The following is a 19683-nucleotide window of genomic DNA, read 5'->3' on the forward strand; positions in this document are numbered from 1 at the left end:
TACATTGTTAGATTGAGTTAGCAAGAATGGCATTTCACTGTACTTGCGCATGTGACAAGAAAAACTTGAAATAATAACCCATCCTTTCAGTCAAAGGAAAAGCTATAATTAGGGTTTTTCATTTTTTATAAAGTCCACCTCCTGAGTTTTACACAACACTGAGTGTATAAAACATTAAGTACACCTTACTAATATGGAGTTGCACCCTCTTTTGCCCTCAGAACAGGCTCAATTCAGCAGCGCATGGACTCTACTATGCATCGAAAGCATTCCACAGGGATACTGGCCCATGTAGACTAATGCTTCCCACAGTTGTGTCAAGTTGGCTGGATGTCCTTTGGGTGGTGGACCATTCTTGATACACACAGGAAACTGTTGAGCATGAAAAACCCAGCAGCGTTGCAGTTCTTGACACACTAAAACCAGTGCACCTGCCACCTACTACCATACCCTGGAAATATTTTGTCTTGCCATTCACCCTCTGAATGGCACACATACACAATCCATGTCTCAAGGCTTAAAATCCTTCTTTAACCCGTCTCCTCCCCTTCATCGACACTGATTGAACTGGATATAAGAGGTGACATCAATAATGGATCATAGCTTTCAGCTGGATTCACCTGGTCAGTCTGTCATCGAAAGAGCAGTAGGGCTGGGAATTGCCAGGGACCTCACGATACGACATTATCACAATACTTACGTGCAGGTACAATATATACTGCTCAAAAAAATAAAGGGAACACTTAAACAACACAATGTAACTCCAAGTCAATCACACATCTGTGAAATCAAACTGTCCACTTAGGAAGCAACACTGATTGACAATAAATTTCACATGCTGTTGTGCAAATGGAATAGACAACAGGTGGAAATTATAGGCAATTAGCAAGACACCCCCAATAAAGGAGTGGTTCGGCAGGTGGTGACCACAGACCACTTCTCAGTTCTTATGCTTCCTGGCTGATGTTTTGGTCACTTTTGAATGCTGGCGGTGCTTTCACTCTAGTGGTAGCATGAGACGGAGTCTACAACCCACACACGTGGCTCAGGTAGTGCAGCTCATCCAGGATGGCACATCAATGTGAGCTGTGGCAAGAAGATTTGCTGTGTCTGTCAGTGTAGTGTCCAGAGCATGGAGGCGCTACCAGGAGACAGACCAGTACATCAGGAGACGTGGAGGAGGCCGTAGGAAGGCAACAACCCAGCAGCAGGACCGCTACCTCCGCCTTTTTGCAAGGAGGAGCAGGAGGAGCACTGCCAGAGCCCTGCAAAATGACCTCCAGCAGGCCACAAATGTGCATGTGTCTGCTCAAACGGCCAGAAACAGACTCCATGAGGGTGGTATGAGGGCCCGACGTCCACAGGTGGGGGTTGTGCTTACAGCCCAACACCGTGCAGGACGTTTGGCATTTGCCAGAGAACACCAAGATTGGCAAATTCGCCACTGGCGCCCTGTGCTCTTCACAGATGAAGCAGGTTCACACTGAGCACATGTGACAGATGTGACAGAGTCTGGAGACGCCGTGGAGAACGTTCTGCTGCCTGCAACATCCTCCAGCATGACCGGTTTGGCGGTGGGTCAGTCATGGTGTGGGGTGGCATTTCTTTGGGGGGCCGCACAGCCCTCCATGTGCTCGCCAGAGGTAGCCTGACTGCCATTAGGTACCGAGATGAGATCCTCAGACCCCTTGTGAGACCATATGCTGGTGCGGTTGGCCCTGGGTTCCTCCTAATGCAAGACAATGCTAGACCTCATGTGGCTGGAGTGTGTCAGCAGTTCCTGCAAGAGGAAGGCATTGATGCTATGGACTGGCCCACCCGTTCCCCAGACCTGAATCCAATTGAGTACATCTGGGACATCATGTCTCGCTCCATCCACCAACGCCACGTTGCACCACAGACTGTCCAGGAGTTGGCGGATGCTTTAGTCCAGGTCTGGGAGGAGATCCCTCAGGAGACCATCCGCCACCTCATCAGGAGCATGCCCAGGCATTGTAGGGAGGTCATACAGGCACGTGGAGGCCACACACACTACTGAGCCTCATTTTGACTTGTTTTAAGGACATTACATCAAAGTTGGATCAGCCTGTAGTGTGGTTTTCCACTTTAATTTTGAGTGTGACTCCAAATCCAGACCTCCATGGGTTGATAAATTGGATTTCCATTGATTATTTTTGTGTGATTTTGTTGTCAGCACATTCAACTATGTAAAGAAAAAAGTATTTAAGAAGATTATTTCTTTCATTCAGATCTAGGATGGGTTGTTTAAGTGTTCCCTTTATTTTTTTGAGCAGTGTATATTGCGATCCTATACTGTGATTTGACGTTCCAAACATATTGCTCAGTATGTGTCTGCTGCAGAGATACAAGAAAGCATGAGAAAACACGTTTTGATCAGTCAGGTAAACAAAAGTGCTGAAAACATATTGGCTCACTATATAAAAAGAAGCTGGAGAACAAGCTATAGGATGAAAAATACTGTTTTTACTCAGGTACAGCAGACTAGCGCTAGCAAACGCCACACACAGTACCTACATATATCATTAACTCCACTTCAAAAAAATATGATAAATATTTTCGGGATGGTAAAACACTCAGTGTAAACTTCAATGACTAAAACCAGATATAAAGTATAAAGAAAATATAATGGAGCAATTTATTGGAGCCCCCACTGACTTTGCTATAATGTTTTAGTCACTCAAACATAAGAACACGGCACAAGCCATTGCAAAATTTGTGGAATTGCAGGAAATTAGCTTTAACAATAAAAAACAAAAAAAGTCTCTGCCCCATGGCAAAATGTGTAAAATTGCAGCTTTAAAACAGCAACATTATGTCTCAGCAGCCAAGAGGGTCTCTAAAATGTATGGTCGGAGAGTATGCCATTGGCCACGCCCACTACCACACGCCTCCCCCCCCACACTAACTTTACCACCGCTGCTAAAGAAATCCTAGGGGACTCACTGTGGACTTGTTTGCACCCCCAGATGGGTGTTGTTAGGCCTATGACTTATGATAAATCAGTATATCATGGGAGGGGAACTCTTATTTCAGACCAATCCCTTGTACCTCGACAATGAACACTCTTCAAGTGATCCCCCAGTTATCACCAAGACTGAATAAGTGACATATCCCCTACTCAGCACTTCATCTCTCTTTACAATGGCAGTTTCTGTTTTCAAGATAAAAAGCTTGACATTGGTGATTTGGCTACGGAATGGAATCTTGGTGGGTCAAACAATGCAAATACTGTTCCAGTCATTTGGTCCTATACCAAGAGACAGTGGTACTCATGGAGAATGTCCAAGAGCTGACGTTTGGGATTGGCACAGTGGTACTTCGGTGAAATACTGAAGTTAGCCTTCAATAGCTTAAGTAAGATCAACTCCAACAGTGCAAAAGGCATCAACCAAGTTTTTGTAAACACAAGGGCAAACACACTGGTCAGCATACATTATTTGGTTGATGAGTTGTACATTTTTGCTTCCTTGAGACCTGCAAAGGCAGCATTCTCGCTTTTTATGTAGAGTAGAATATCACATGGCAGTGGTTTTGGTGGAGAGAAAACAGGAAGGAAAAGAGACAGGACCATGGCATGGATAATAAACGCAGAGCACGACAACACTGACAAAAACATGGTTATAACGTATGCTACAAGTTCATCTTGTGTATAATAAGGAATCACTAAGGGCTTCCATTGCTTACTTATGCTTGTTTAGCACGTGGTTTGGGTGTGGTTATAGACTGTGCTGCAAACATCAAATCATATTTTTCTATGATTGAAACATTTATGCCTACCTACATAAGGCCTCTAAATGATTCCTGATCTTGACTCCATAGGCTATCCACCATCAGTGTTCTGTGGATTTGGACTGACTTTAATGAAGCATAGTAAACAAGGTGCATGAGTCACATGTGGGGCGGCAGGTAGCCTAGTGGTTAGAGCATTGGACTACTAACCGAAAGGTTGCAAGATGCCCGAGCTGACAAGGTAAAAATCTGTCATTCTGCCCCTGAACAAGGCAGTTAACCCACTGTTCCTAGGCCGTCATTGAAAATAAGAATTTGTTCTTATCTGACATGCCTAGTTAAATAAAAGGCAAACATGCACAAGTCAGCATGGAATGAGTCATAGCAGGGTTCAGAGTTCATTTACAATGTAGCTTTAAGTTGTCTATCAGGTCATGTTTTTGACATCTTAAGTCGGTTACATAAAGAATAGTTTGCTGTCACAGCCCACTGCCATCCACTCATTTCTCATCAAGAAAAGTTAAATGTTAGGCTGATAAATTGGTTGAAATTGTGTTCTCGTAATTCAGCTGCTAATCAAATGATGAACTTGCGGTTGAAGTGCATTCACACATGTATTTTTACAGGAATCCATCAGGACAACAGATGCAAGGGGTCAGATGGGTTTAATTTGGAGAGGGCCAGCCCTCTCCCCTTTTCACACCACTGCACAGTGTGCATCTTTCAAATTGGCTAGAGTAGATTCTTTCCATCTGTCAGGCTCTGCTTCACCATATCTAATCAGATTATCTAGTGGTCAAGTGAAAGCATCAGGCAGGCTTTGTTTTTGGAAACAATTGCCCAACAATGAGGTTCCTCTCCTACAAACAGTGGGTAGGCTGTCTCGTGAGCCACAAACAGCCTATAAAGTAATACATTAAAAAGGGTAGAAAGAGAGAAGCTTACCCTTGATTGCATTGATTACACTGTTGCCATCTTTGATTACATCTTTGAGAAATTTGCTTGTTCTTTCCAATTCTAATTCATAGCATTTTAGTCTTTCTCTAAAATCCGGACTATCCCCATAGCAGTCGCTGAACTCAAGCGGAGGATGCCCCATTACTTATTTGTAGAATGCTGTGCAGCAGCCTAGATGTTGGAATGAGAAGTCTTCGGATTAAAACAACATATTGCAGAACATTGATCAATTTTCCAGGTTGAGATTTGGTTAGCCCGCTCCTCCAAAAATGAATGTAGTCGAACCGGACCCGTGAAACGCAGTAATTCTTGATGAGAGATTCTTGAAGCATTCATTCATCAAGTAAACAATGTTAGGTGATTTTTGTTATAAAGTATCTTCGAGTATATCTGGGTCCCGTTTTTTACATCTCATAAATGTTTTTTCCTTGGGATACTTTTTCCTTTTTGCGGGGGTTAAAATAGTGACTTGCGAAAAGCGGGTTGGCCAAGCACATCCTCCTTTCACACCCATAGTAGAATTCTTAAAGGGACAGCTACACAAAAATATTTTCCATATGCACGATTTTGATGATATAAAATTGGAGATGTGTTAATACATTGTGATATTTGACTGCCTTTGTCTATTCATTTGTGTTTACTTCGTGTCAACTTGACAAGGCAAGAGAATATACTTTTTTTGTTCTCTGAACCACTCTTGAACAGTGCAACGGCATAGTCAAATGTTCCATAATTTGCTAATATGCTGTGTTCATAAATGGTAAAAATATACAACTGGGAAAAATCCAACTGGTAATTAGTAACTAGTGGGAAACTCCTCTATCATCCCTGAGCTCCAACTTCTCCCACATGCTGACCTCCCCTAATAAGGATATTACCTCTATAACAGCATTTTCCACAGTTAAATCCAACAACAAAACATTATTTATAAAACGCAATCTATTAATATAGATTTTGAACATTTCATTTGTCTAAAAGCATGGTAGCTGTACCTTTAGTGTATCGTTGACGAAGCTTGTTAGTCATTAGCCAATCAGCATTTCTCAACAAGTTCAAAGCAAGTAAATGCTTACAACTGGTATTTGCGAGTTCACAACTAGTAATTACCAATTGGCTATGAACGCAGCATTATTATTAACTGCTGCTGTAAACACATTTTCTATAAAAATGTCTATACCCACCAGCATATACATATATATTTATATTCCAGACTCTGACATTGCTCGTTCAAAATTTTCTACATTTCTAAATTCCTTTATTTTCATTTTTGGGATTTGCGTGTATAATATTGTTAGGTATTACTGCATTGTTGGAGCTAGGAACATAAGCAGTTCGCTACACTCACGATAACATTTGCAAAATATATGTACGCAACCAAATAAAATTTGATTTGATATTGGGCAGATTTGATTATGCTGAGCCACTAGACACCGGTCTATGGCCCGGGATTTGAAAAGGCAAAAGCGGTGAGGGAGGAGTACCCTTTTCAAATCGAACAGTAATCTGTGCTGCTTGGTCATGTTGTCAACAAGGCAGCATGGCATCATCCAGAAACATACAACATATCTTTTCCATAAAATATATGTTTGAATTTTCTAAATGTACTGAACAAAAATATAAATGCAACATGCAACAATTTGTAAGATTATTTTTATTTATTTGTTTATTTAACTTTTTTTTAGCTAGGCAAGTCAGTTATGAACAAATTGTTATTTACAATGACGGCCTACCCCGGCCAAATCCGGATGACACAGGGCCAATTGCTTGCCGCCCTATGGGACAGCCGGATGTGATACAGCCTGGAATCAAACCAGGGACTGTAGTGACGCCTCTTGCACTGAGATGCAGTGACTTACACCGCTGCGCCACTCGGGAGCCAAGTTATGGTTACAGTTCATATAAGGAAATCAGTCAATTGAAATGAATTCATTAGCCCTATTCTATGGATTTCACATGACTGGGCAGGGATGCAGCCATGGGTGGGCCTAGGAGGGCATATGCAGACAGGCCCACCCACTGGGGAGTCAGGCCCAGCCAATCAGAATGAGTTTTTCCCAACAAAATGACTTTATTACAGACAGAAATACTCCTTATCAAAAGCAATCACTTTTGCATGTGAAAACACAGAATCTTACTCATTACTCCATGTGTTTAATTACGTCACTTTTTTTGAGCCGACTTCACCATGGGCTTTGAACGGGGCACCTGGCTCATGCCTGGGACGCAGCCCGGTTCCAAAAAGAATACTATCAACTTTCACTTGGTGCAAAACACGCCTAGTGAAAGTTAATTTGGTACCCGGAGCCAGATTAATCGAATCCCCTTATAATAAACTGGGTAGTTTGGGTCCTGGATGCTGATTAGCTGAAAGCCAAGGTATAATATCAAACAATACCATGGGTATTATGCAAAATTACTTGTTTACAGTTCTAATTATGTTGGTAAACAGTTTATAATAGCAATAAGGCACCTTTGGGGGTTTGTGGTATATTTCCAATAATATACCATGGCTAAGGGCTGTATCCAGGAACTCAGCATTGCTTTGTGCATAAGAACAGCCCTTATCCTTGGTATATTGGCCAAAAAACCACACCTCCTCAGGCCTTATTGCTCAATTATATAGCTCAGTGATTATTTGCATCAGTCACCGTTTATACTAGTATTGCATCCTAACCGTAATGTATTCCTTTTGAATAAGTGCTAATCTTAGAAATTCTCAAAACATCTTAGTAATTCTAAAACATAAACATTTGTCTACTTTGTCTAGTTTGTCAGCTTTTTTTCTCTCCAGCCTGTAACTCCAGCCTGTAACTTTGGTTATTAATGATGCATAACCAAATGAGAAGGTGATATTTACCACTAACCTTGTCCACAGGCTATTGCACACAGGACTCCCTAAAAACACATAACTTCGATACAAGTAACTTTTCATAGGAGAGGAGGTTAGGAGAGCATTTTCACTAAGCCTAACCCTTTTCGTAATCTTAACCTAATTCTCCTAACCTGCTATGAAAAATTGTAGCTGTATCAAAGTGGCGTGTTTTTTCAGAATCTCTATTGTGAACAGCACATATACTGTAAGCCTGGTACATCAACGATTCCAAGGTGGCCTTAGTGGGAGTGACCATACTAAGTAAAGTATTTGTGCTTGTGGTGTGCTAGCGTACAGGTAGGGTTAGGGGGAAGTTGTTGTGGGAGAAGATTGGTTGGTAGATTAAGCCAAATAAGCCCATGCCTATGCGCCGGGAGTTTCTCTCAGTCTTTTTTTACCCATCCACCACCTTCGGAGGACTCGGTTTTACAACTTTTCTGCTACATATACATACATTTTACATATACATTTTACGTACATGGTACTTTTATATACAGCAATCACATAACAATAATACATTGCTTCTCTCAGTCTTTCTGTATTAGCAAGTTCGACGTGTTGGTACAACAGACTTCATGAATTAAAAAGGAAAAGCTGAAATGTCTTGAGTCAATATGTATCCAACCCCTTTGTTATGGCAAGCATAATAAGTTCAGGAGTAAACATTTCCTTAACAAGTCACATAATGAGTTGCATGGACTCACTCTCAAATCAAATCAAATCAAATTGTATTAGTCACATGTGCCAAATACAACCTTACAGTGAAATGCTAACTTACGAGCCCCTAACCAACAGTGCAGTTTCAAAAAATACGGATAAGAATAAGAGATAAAAGTAACAAGTAATTAAAGAGCAGCAGTAAAAAAATAACAATATATACAGGGGGGGTGCCGGTACAGAGTTAATGTGCGGGGGCACCGGTTAGTTGAGGTAGTATGTACATGTAGGTAGAGTTATTAAAGTGACTATGCATAGATAACAACAGAGAGTGGCAGTGGTGTGGAGGGGGGGGAGTCATTTGACTAGATGTTCAGGAGTCTTATGGCTTGGGGGTAGAAGCTGTTTAAAAGCCTCTTGGACTTAGACTTGGTGCTCCGGTACTGCTTGCCATGTGGTAGCAGAGAGAACAGTCTTTGACTCGGGTGGCCGGAGTATTTGACAATTTTTAGGGCCTTCCTCTGACACCGCCTGGTATAGAGGTCCTGGATGGTAGGAAGCTTGGCCCCAGTGATGTACTGGGCCATTCGCACTACCCTCTGTAGTGCCTTGCGGTCGGAGGCCAAGTAGTTGCCATACCAGGCAGTGATGCAACTAGTCAGGATGCTCTCGATGGTGCAGCTGTAGAACCTTTTGAGGATCTGAGGAACCATGCCAAATCTTTTCAGTCTCCTGAGGGAGAATAGGTTTTGTCGAGCCCGCTTCACGACTGTCATGGTGTGCTTGGACCCTGTTAGTTTGTTGGTGATGTGGACACCAAGGAATTTGAAGCTCTCAACCTGCTCCACTGCAGCCCCGTCGATGAGAATGGGGGCGTGTTCGGTCCTCTTTTTCCTGTAGTCCACAATCATCTCCTTTGTCTTGATCACATTGAGGGAGAGGTTGTTGACCTGGCACCACATGGCCAGGTCTCTGACCTCCTCCCTATAGGCTGTGTCATTGTTGTTGGTGATCAGGGCTACCACTGTTGTGTTGTCTGCAAATTTAATGATGGTGTTGGAGTCGTGCCTGGCCGTGCAATCATGAGTGAACAGGGAATACAGGAGGGGGCTGAGCATGCACCCATGAGTGGTCCCAGTGTTGAGGATCAGCGTGGCGGATGTGTCGTTACCTACCCTTACTACCTGGAGGCGGCCCGTCAGGAAGTCCAGGATCCAGTTGTAGAGGGAGGTGTTTAGTTCCAGGGTCCTTAGCTTATTGATGAGCCTTGAGGGCACCATGGTAGTCAATGAATAGCAATCTCACATACAGTAGGTTTTCCTTTTGTCCAGGTGGGAAAGGGCAGTGTTGAGTGCAATAGAGACGGCTTCATCTGTGGATCTGTTGGGGCGGTATGCAAATTGGAGTGGGTCTAGGGTTTCTGGGATGATGATTTTGATGTGAACCATGACCAGACTTTCAAAGCACTTCATGGCTACAGACGTGATTGCTACGGGTCGGTAGTCATTTAGGCAGGTTACCTTAGTGTTCTTGGGCACAGGGACTATGGTGGTCTGCTTAAAATGTTGGTATTACAGACTCGGACAGGAAGAGGTTGAAAATGTCAGTGAAGACACTTGCTAGTTGGTCAGCGCATGCTCGCAGTACATGTCCTGGTAATCCGTCTGGCCCTGCGGCCTTGTGAATGTTGACCTGTTTAAAGGTCTTACTCACATCGGCTGCGGAGAGCGTGATCACACAGTCTTCTGGTACAGCTGGTGCTCTCATGCATGTTTCAGTGTTATTTGCCTCAAAGCGAGCATAGAAGTAGTTTAGCTCATCCGGTAGGCTCATGTCACTGGGCAGCTCTCGGCTCTGCTTCCCTTTGTAGTCTGTAATAGTTTGCAGGCCCTGCCACATCCAAGGAGCGTCAGAGCCGGTGTAGAACGACTCGATCTTAGTCCTGTATTGACGCTTTGCCTGTTTAATGGTTCGTCGGAGGGCATAGCGGGATTTCCTATAAGCTTCCGGGTTAAGAGTCCCACTCCTTGAAAGTGGCAGATCTAGCCTTTAGCTCCGTGTGAATTCTGCCTGTAATCCATGGCTTCTGGTTGGGGTATGTACGTACGGTCACTGTGGGGACGACGTCATCGATGCACTTATTGATGAAGCCAATGACAGGAATCCCTCAACATATTCCAGTCTGTGCCAGCAAAACAGCCCTGTAGTTTAGCATCTGCTTCATCTGATCACTGTTTTATTGATCTAGATGCTGGTGCTTCCTGCTTACATTTTTGCTTGTAAGCAGGAATCAGGAGGATGGAATTATGGTCAGATTTGCCAAATGGAGGGCGAGGGAGAGCTTTGTATGCATCTCTGTGTGTGGAGTATAGGTGGTCCAGAGTTATTTTACCGCTGGTTGCACATTTAACATGCTGATAGAAATTTGGTAAAACTGATATGCGTTTCCCTACATTAAAGTCCCTGACTACTAGGAGCGCCGCCTCTGGGTGCGCTTATGGCGGAATACAGCTCATTCAATGCTATCTTAGTGCCAGCCTCTGACTGTGGTGGTATGTAAACAGCTACAAAGAATACAGATGAAAACTCTCTCGGTAGGTAGTGTGGTCTGCAGCTTATCATGAGAAACTCTACCAGAGGCGAGCAATTGCTTGAGACCTCCTTAGATATCGTGCACCAGCTGTTGTTTACAAAAATACATAGACCGCCTCCCCTTGTCTTACCAGATGCCTCTATTCTATCCTGCTGGTACATTGTATAACCAGCCAGCTGTATGTTGATATTGTCGTCGTTCAGCCACGACTCCGTGAAGGATAAGATGTTACAGTTTTTAATGTCCCGTTGGTAGTTTAATCTTCCCAGTAACTCGTCCATTCTATTGCATGTTTGCTAGCAGAATTGAGGGAAGTGGGGGTTTATTCGATCGCCTCTGACTTCTCAGAAGGTAGCCGGCTCTCAGGCCTCTCTTTCTGCGCCTACTCTTGAAGCAGATCACTGGGGTCGGGGCTTGTTCCCGAGGGAGCCGTATATCCTCCGCCTCGGGCTCATTAGAGTTGTGAAAGAAGAAAAAGGATTCTGCTGGTCCGTGGTGAGTAATCGCAGTCCTGATGTCTGGAAGTTATTTTCGGTATGTACAAAAAGAGTAAAAAAATAAGTTACAAACAACGCAGATAAACAAACAAAAAAACAGAATCGGTTGCTAAAATGTAAAGCGTCTGCCTTCTGCTCTGGAGCCATCAGTGTGCAATAATAGTGTTTACATAATTTTTAAATTACTTTATTGAGCTTCACAATCAATTTAAGATACTTTCGGATGATTTGGACATGATATGCGAAAATTGCTAATATCGGTCCCATGACTTGAATTGGATTTGTGCCACAAAAGCTAAAACGTTAGCATGTGGAAACTTCCCAACTGGTGTTTACGATTTCACAACGGTAAATACCACCTTCCCACTTAGTTGGAACGCAGCATTAGCCACTTGACATCCTGTTCAAAACATTTGGATGACGTTTCATATCCGTGTGGACAGAGAAAATGGCTGAAGTGGAGGAGACAAGTAAACTTATGGTAAGAAGAAAGCACATAACGTAACTATTCGTGTTCATATATAAAACATTTACATAGTATACATTAATGTTTTTGTAGGCGTGGTGTTAATATTAAATACAGATGAGGGAATGTCAACATTGGTGTTGAAGTTGGCTAGCACTACACATCCAACACTCCATGGATAGGAAAACGCTTGCAGTATCATTGTTGTACGTTCAGTAAAGTCACCGTCCATGCAAAAGTTCTCAATGACTTCCAAAACCTGGAGAGAGAATTGATTAGTTCTTTAACTAGCCATGTAAACAATGGCTCGTTGCGGGACGAAGCAAGAGGGAGAACAGTAGCTATCTACCGTTACTGTATTATCTGTCTGTTTAGCCAAGCTAGCTCTCCACCATGCATGTGCCAACAGCAGCACCCAAACCACATTTTGTAATAAGACCGCATTGAATTATCATGAAGAAACTAACTTTATAGCTAAGCTGAAATAGAATAATCGGTTGTCATTATTGAGAGCCAAATGTCTCATTTATTTGTACCTGTGTATCTTATTTCCAGTTTGCAGGTCTGTCAGATGTGTCCATTTCAGGGGACATTCCTGTTGAGGGGGAGATCAATGTCCCTGTTGGAACACCGAGTCAGGACAAAGAATACTCCACACTGGATGAACCTGTCAAAGACACAATAGTAAGATTTCCCTCTTTGTGTACATACTGCCAAGTGCAGTCAAAAATTTGATTCCCCCCCCCCCGGGTTTTATATCAAATTGTACAACAGCTGATGAAACTAACACTGTAAAAGTGTGATAGTTGCTGGTTGAAAATACAATCGACACAGGACCTTCTAATCAGCAGGTTTGCATGGATGGGAGTTTCGGCTTTCCATGGTAACATCACCATGCGGAAAATTGGTTAATTAAGTAATAAAACATGACAACCAGAGGATTATCGTGTAATAAATCCCTTTTAGGGCCTTATTGCTTTTATAAAACGGTTGCCAACATTTAAAAAGATTAACGTCATGTTTTCATTAAAAAAGGTTATTTAAATAACCTTTTCGGCCGCCTTTCCTTCCTGTTCTCTGCTGCCAATGACTGGAACGAACTGCAAAAATCACTGAAGCTGGAGACCCATATCTCCCTCACTAGCTTTCAGCACCAGCTGTCAGAGCAGCTCACAGATCACTGCACCTGTACATAGCTCATCTGTAAATAGCCCATCCAACAACCACATCCCCATACTGTTATTTATTTTATTTTTTTTGCTCCTTTGCACCCCAATATCTCTACTTGCACACATCTTCTGCACATCTATCACTCCAGTGTTTAATTGCTATATTGTAATTATTTCGCCACTATGGCCTATTTATTGCCTTACCTCCCTTATCCTACCTCATTTGCACACATTGTATATAGACTTTTTCTGTTGTATTATTGACTTTTGTTTATTCCATGTGTAACTCTGTGTTGTTGTGTCGCACTGTTATGCTTTATCTTGGCCATGTCGCAGTTGTAAATGAGAACTTGTTCTCAACTAGCCTACCTGGATAAATAAAGGTGAAATAAAATAAATGAGTAAATTTGATTAGTTTGATTTTATCCTTCCACCAGACGATATAGTCGGGAGCAAAAGCCAGTTGTTAGTTCTGAAGTTGCTAACCAAACAGGCTGGTCATGAATTATTTTGGGATGTTTTGACCCAGTCGTTCATTCTATTCATCCCACGATGCTATGCTAAACAAATCATTGGCATGTAGGTAGCTGGCTAGCATAGATTCAATGATGATGAGAGACAAGAACTTCAATAAATAATGTTTTAATAAATATTGTATAAATGGGCAACAAGAACTTCATCAAATAATGATTTGTTAAATAATATATGAATAAGCAAAAAACAGCAGATTGTCAAGTCAATAATATAACATTAACGTCAGTTATGAAGGCTAGCTAGGCAAATGACGTTACTCCTCCTTTGTGTGTAGTTGGCTAGCTAGCTAGCAATCACATCAAGCAACTGAAATAACAGCAAGCTATGTGCATTTTCTTTGGATATATCCATTATAATGATTCTGATAAATTAATTATCTTGTCTCAGAGAAGCTGCCAGTCTCGTCACAGTCATGCATGGCGCGGTGGAGATGGCAAAAATAAACTGCAACATGTTGCACAGGTCAGATGGGCACACAGCGAGGCTTACATTAACCTCCGCTGTACCAAACCAAATGCTAGGCAAGAAGCATGCGGCAATAATGTCTTGACTCTTTTTTTCCCCCCCCAGGGGAGATGAAGTTTATGAATGCCTGGTTGGGTTGCGGATTAGTGGATGCCCATTGTTACTTGAATTTTAATTAAGGTATCTTTCGGGAATTATTGTGAATAACTCCCTGCTAGTGTAACCGATGTGAAATGGCTAGTTAGTTAGCGGTGGTGCGCGCTAATAGCATTTCAATCAGTGACGTCACTCGCTCTGAGACTTGAAGTAGGGTTTCCCCTTGCGTTGCAAGGGACGCGGCTTTTGTGGCGCGATGGGTAACGATGCTTCGTGGGTGTCAGTTGTTGATGTGTGCAAGGGTCCCTGGTTCGAGCCCAGGTTGGGGCGAAGAGAGGGACGGAACCTACACTGTTACATTGGTGCCGTGACCCGGATCATTGGTTGCTGCGGAAAAGGAGGAGGTCAAAAGGGGGGTGAGTGTAACCGATGTGAAATGGCTAGTTAGTTAGTGGTGGTGCGCGCTAACAGCATTTCAATCACTGACGTCACTCGCTCTGAGACTTGAAGTAGGGTTTCCCCTTGCGTTGCAAGGGCCGCGGCTTTTGTGGCGCGATGGGTAACGATGCTTCGTGGGTGTCAGTTGTTGATGTGTGCAAGGGTCCCTGGTTCGAGCCCAGGTTGGGGCGAAGAGAGGGACGGAACCTACACTGTTACACTATCAACCAATCAGCATCCAGGATTCGAACAACCTGTTTTATAATTAAGTGATAATGCCCAACAAGCTGGTGTTTGGCAAACCGTGCTAATATATCCTCCAAACACCAGCTAAAAGGGCATCATCACTTTTATACAACGGGTTACCAACGTATTCAAATAATGATTGACATATTTTAATTTTAAAAACTATTCATACTATTTCATCCTTCCACAAGATATTGTCCCGACACAAATCTAGGGTTGCTACCGAAGCCGGCTGGTCGTTCGTTCTATCAGTTCGGTTGCCAGAGATGCGACACAGTTGTTCATTCTTTTTGTTCTGTATCTATGGACGTGACCCAGTCATTCTTTTTAAATGTTCCATTGTCATACTGGCTGGCAACATTCTTATCCCATGCTTGCTAGCTAGCCAACTACGGCGAACATAGTCACTTCAAAAAGTGTATCAAGAATAACAGAAAAATAGCTGCATTTGTTTAAGCTGTTTTCTAGTAACATTTATTTGGATACATCCATAACAATGAGCTAATGAGGTGTGATTTCGTCTGACATCGAAATTGTGCTCTCTCATCAGGACACTGTTGTTTAGAGGAGCTAGCCAGCAACACAGCTAACACAATCACTTCAAACTGAAGCTGGAAAGACTGCAAACTAGCTGCACTTTGTTTCTTTTTACCTTTTTTCAATTGACATTTCTTTGTATATATCCATAAAATGATGCCAGATGATTCATGATTTCTACTCCCGACACGTTCATTACTATGGGACAGCAGGAGATGGAATTTGAATATTGAAACAATGTTGAAATGTCAGAGAGACAGACTGCAAGGTTTATACAAATCTCCGCTGTTGAAAACAAGATGTTAGTCTAAAAGACGTGAGATAATGTCTAGATGTTTTTTATAGTGGAGATCAGGTTTATTAAGTGCCTGGCTGGGCTGATGAGACAGTGGATTGCGCTGTCAGATGGAACAGAGTAAATCAGCATTTTAACATCAGATTTAGCTGGTGGTAATTTGTGGAATAGACACCAGCTGGAATGCACTTTTAACCAATCAGCATGCAGGATTAGACACATCTGTTGCATAATAGACCAATAACAAAGAGAGTTCCAAACCTCTCTGCCAATAACGGCTAGTTTTCAGTTTTCCCCTCCCACTCAGACCACTCTTATTCTTGCTTGAGAAATAGTTTTTTGCTAAAAAGCTATTTTTGCCTATTTGAAATCTATTACAGTAAGGTACTTTTTACCCAGAAATTATTTGATAGTGAAATAAAAATGTATGCATTTAATGACACCTTTAATTTGGCCCTTCCCTGATACATGGCATTTTAAAATCTCTACTAAAATCTCCCTCATGTCTCATTTACAGTTGCGAGATCTGAAAGCAGTGGGGAAAAAGTTTGTTCATGTGATGTATCCCAAGAAGAGTTCAGCGCTACTGAGAGACTGTGAGTACTGTGTACTTTGAAAGATGAATTCATCTTTTAAACTATTCCAACACAATGAACAAGTGGTGTTATATGATGTGACATAGCTGTATCTAACTTGGTAATATATTTAACCAATGTGTACAAGAATAACAGTATAATGATATGAAAAACATATTTAATGACATTTATTATTATTTTATTCTATATTATTTTAGCTCTCTCCAATACTACCTAGGGAAATGTGACAATGCTAAATGTGTTTGATGTTTTAGTAGGAATATTGTGTTTACTTCGTCTTCTTTTCCAGGGGACTTGTGGGGACCATTATTGCTCTGCGTGACACTGGCTCTGTGAGTATTCCCGTTTCAATGTAGTAGCAGAATATGACTGCTAACACTCTTTGAGAATGAAGGATGACTAGAGAAGGATGAGCTATGGATTGATAATGTTTCCTTCCTGTTTTTTTAGGATGCTGCAGGGGGGTTCAGTTGACAGTAAGGATGACGGAGGGCCCCAGTTTGCAGAGGTGTTTGTGATCATCTGGTTTGGATCTTTCATCATCACACTGAACTCGAAGCTGTTGGGAGGCACCATGTACGTGTCTGTCATTTCCAACTGCCCAACTTTATAGCTGGCTTCCAATCATTATAGTGAAATTATTCCAGTATTAAAAATATTGACATGAGAGCATTTAAACATGCAAAAACTGTAATATGATTAGTTCCTTAATTTAATTTATTCATTGAAATGCCTGTTTTCCCTCCCTCCCTAGATCTTTTTTCCAGAGCCTGTGTGTGCTAGGCTACTGCATCATGCCTCTGACCGTGGCAATGGTTGTCTGTAGGCTAGTGCTGCTGGGTGGGTCTCGGAGGTTCAGCTTTATCGTCCGACTAATTGTGGTCACAGCATCATTCAGTTGGTCCACGTTTGGTAAGGAAGGTCCTTTTCATAAGGAGACAATTATATTTGTTTAAATTTAGTTGGCTATATTTATTGGTGCAAACACACCTCTACAAACACATTGACTATTTGCAGTCATACTGACTTCCAGTAGGTGGAGCTGTTGCATAAAGATTCACCTTCTAATGTTCCTCATAACATTAGTACTACATTTGAATATATTATTACTGTCTAATCTTATCATAAAACAAGTCACTGATAACTCATGAGTGTATGTATGTATATGAATTCCCCCCAGCCTCTACAGCTTTCTTAGCAGATTGCCAGCCTCCCAATCGCAAAGCTTTGGTGGTGTATCCCGTCTTCCTTTTTTATTTTGTCATTGGATGGATGATTCTCACATTCTCACCGTCTGCGTAACAGTGGACTTATCTCTCAACTGAACTTATCCCAATCCTTTTGGAATAAAAGGATACAAATCAACACCTTGCCATTTGTGAAAGCTGAGTGGAGTGTTGGGAGTACTTTTGATGGAAAACGTATGTTTTTTTGGAGCAACAAGGAAAATGGTGAGATATTAACCATAGTGCACAATGCTTTGCCTCTTTCTCTTTTTGTGGCTCTATTATTGCTAAGCTTAGCTAAGAACTACAGTGGAGTACAGTGGACAAAAGAGTCAAAGTGAGTCCCTATAAGGATGTCAGAAAAGCCTATCTGCTTGATTAAACAAGCTCTCTGTGTCTCACATGAAGAGATTACTTATCTCAATTGTTTCCTGCCTTGTAAATGATCTTATAATGCCAACTAAGGTTCCTACACTAAGCACATTCCCCACTGTAATGCTAATAATTCATCATAACATGTAGACTAGCAGGAATAAAGGGGACCATGCCATCTACATTGTATGTGTCATGGTCTATTGCCATTTACTTATGAATATGTGATGCCAGTATGTATACAGTACACTGCCTCACTACATCCTACTACATATGCCCTATCACTCAAACACTGCTTGGAAACAGGTTTCTGTTTTATTTAGGAATACGTAAAACATTTTCAAGTAGTATTATCTTATTCAGAAGGTAGGACTTGATTATCCACGGATAGTAAGTGGCAGTGTTGCTCGATTTTGATATGCGCAACCTATAAAGTATGTAGGTGGCTGTAGTTTACATTTTCACATTTTTACTTTCACAAAGTTATGTTAAAATATATCTATACATTTCCGGTTCTCTCTCAATATTTGAATGTCATTCTATTAAAACAGAAATGCTGTGAGAAAAAAAACAATGGCACCCTCCAAAACCTGACTCATTTCTATTTGTTTCGATAATTGTGTTTTTATTTAAATGTTGTAATATGGTACAAAATCAGGGATTCCTGTCTTAAAGACATTGATTGAATTAGAAGCTAAATGGGGAATGATGGTGGAATAAGAGTCCTTGGTATACAAATTTCTTCTGTCACTAGCGATATAGCTCCAATATTATGCAAGAACTCTGGACTACACCAGCAGCAGTTAAACTGAAAAGAATATTTTGATTAGTTTGATAGCCTGTCAGAAGCCTCTGATTGTTATGGGTTAGTTTGCCAACATATGTGTAGCTCCTGACTGTTGACTCAAGGCGTGTGTGAAGAGAAATCATTTATTGGGAGTATAACCTGCCCTGAAACCTCTTAAGTTTGTACTCTGTTTAAATAAAGCCCCTCTAGAGATTTTTTTCTTCTGAAAATCATAGCACTTTCAAAACCCCAAGCAATGCAAATGTGTCTGTTTCCATGATGTTTGTACTTTTGTATAACACTGTAAACTTATAATAACTAACGGGAAGTAAATGCATCCATTCCCTTTGAAATTAATAGTTTTTGTGAAGCTACTTAGGCTACATGGTGCTGAATTACGGTGAGTAGTCCCTCCTCACGGCTGCCCATGTGCCTTAATGTTGGTGATATGGTTGTTACTGACAAGAAGCACATGGCTGAGCTCTAATCACTTCAGTAAGTCAGGATTCCTATTTGATTCAGCCGTGCCTCCTTGCCCATCTAACATTTCCTCATCACATTCCCTTCTAATGCGACTAGCCCTGATGCTCTTCCCTCTTTTTCCCCTGCCCCGCTACAGAGTTTTTCCCTGCAGGCAGTCACTGAGTCCGAGGTGCTAAAGGAGCTCCTTAAACTTCACCTCCAAAAAACTTCTGGGTCAGATGGTTTAGACCAGGCCAGGGCGATTATTTTTCATGGATGGCCATATTAGAATATATTTTTGCCATCGCGGGCCAGAATCATATTACAGGATTATCCATCATGTGTATAACTGTGTTGACAGATATATCTACTGTAAATCACGTCCAGATATGCTACTTATTTAACATGCACAGAAATAAACCAATCCATGTTCCCTTTTTGGTAGGTATTTTCATTATTAAACATGCAATAAACTACACGGAGGGAAAAGTACGCTGTGCATTCAGCACCACGGACAGAACTCTTGTTAATGGGTATGCACAAAAACACAAGAAAGAGAGAGCTCAACATTACATTGAAACTACTCAGTCAGTGTGAGGAGTGATGTCTCTGATGGGTATTGACTAGAGCAGTGAAGTCAGTTTCTAACGTTGCTATGCGCAGGATTG

The 19683-nt window shown here is 41.7% G+C and overlaps 2 protein-coding genes across 2 annotated transcripts in view; one reads left to right on the forward strand and one right to left on the reverse strand.

The window, feature by feature from the left end:
- ophn1 (oligophrenin 1) overlaps nt 1–5217 on the reverse strand; it is a 46807-nt gene extending 41590 nt beyond the window's left edge. Inside the window, exon 1 of the mRNA XM_029691589.1 lies at nt 4696–5217. Coding sequence (XP_029547449.1) covers nt 4696–4849 — 154 coding nt within the window. The 5' untranslated portion in view covers nt 4850–5217. The remainder of the gene's footprint in view (nt 1–4695) is intronic.
- Nucleotides 5218–11708: 6491 nt separating this feature from the next.
- LOC115149082 (protein YIPF6) lies at nt 11709–18806 on the forward strand. The gene is made up of 7 exons (XM_029691590.1): nt 11709–11807; nt 12348–12476; nt 16090–16168; nt 16458–16500; nt 16619–16744; nt 16923–17080; nt 17349–18806. The coding sequence occupies exons 1-7, from the start codon at nt 11775–11777 to the stop codon at nt 17468–17470; spliced, it is 690 nt and encodes a 229-aa protein (XP_029547450.1). The 5' UTR covers nt 11709–11774; the 3' UTR covers nt 17471–18806.
- Nucleotides 18807–19683: the final 877 nt, after the last annotated feature.

Source organism: Salmo trutta, chromosome 15 (genome assembly GCF_901001165.1).
Source record: "Salmo trutta chromosome 15, fSalTru1.1, whole genome shotgun sequence".
NCBI lineage: Eukaryota > Metazoa > Chordata > Actinopteri > Salmoniformes > Salmonidae > Salmo > Salmo trutta.

Coding starts and splice junctions, on each gene's coding strand:
- LOC115149082 (XM_029691590.1), top strand. CDS start 11,775: ATGGCTGAAGTGGAGGAGACAAGTAAACTTATG. Junction 16,169..16,457: donor TTCAGCGCTACTGAGAGACT/GTGAGTACTGTG, acceptor CTTCTTTTCCAG/GGGACTTGTGGGGACCATTA. Junction 16,501..16,618: donor CTCTGCGTGACACTGGCTCT/GTGAGTATTCCC, acceptor CTGTTTTTTTAG/GATGCTGCAGGGGGGTTCAG.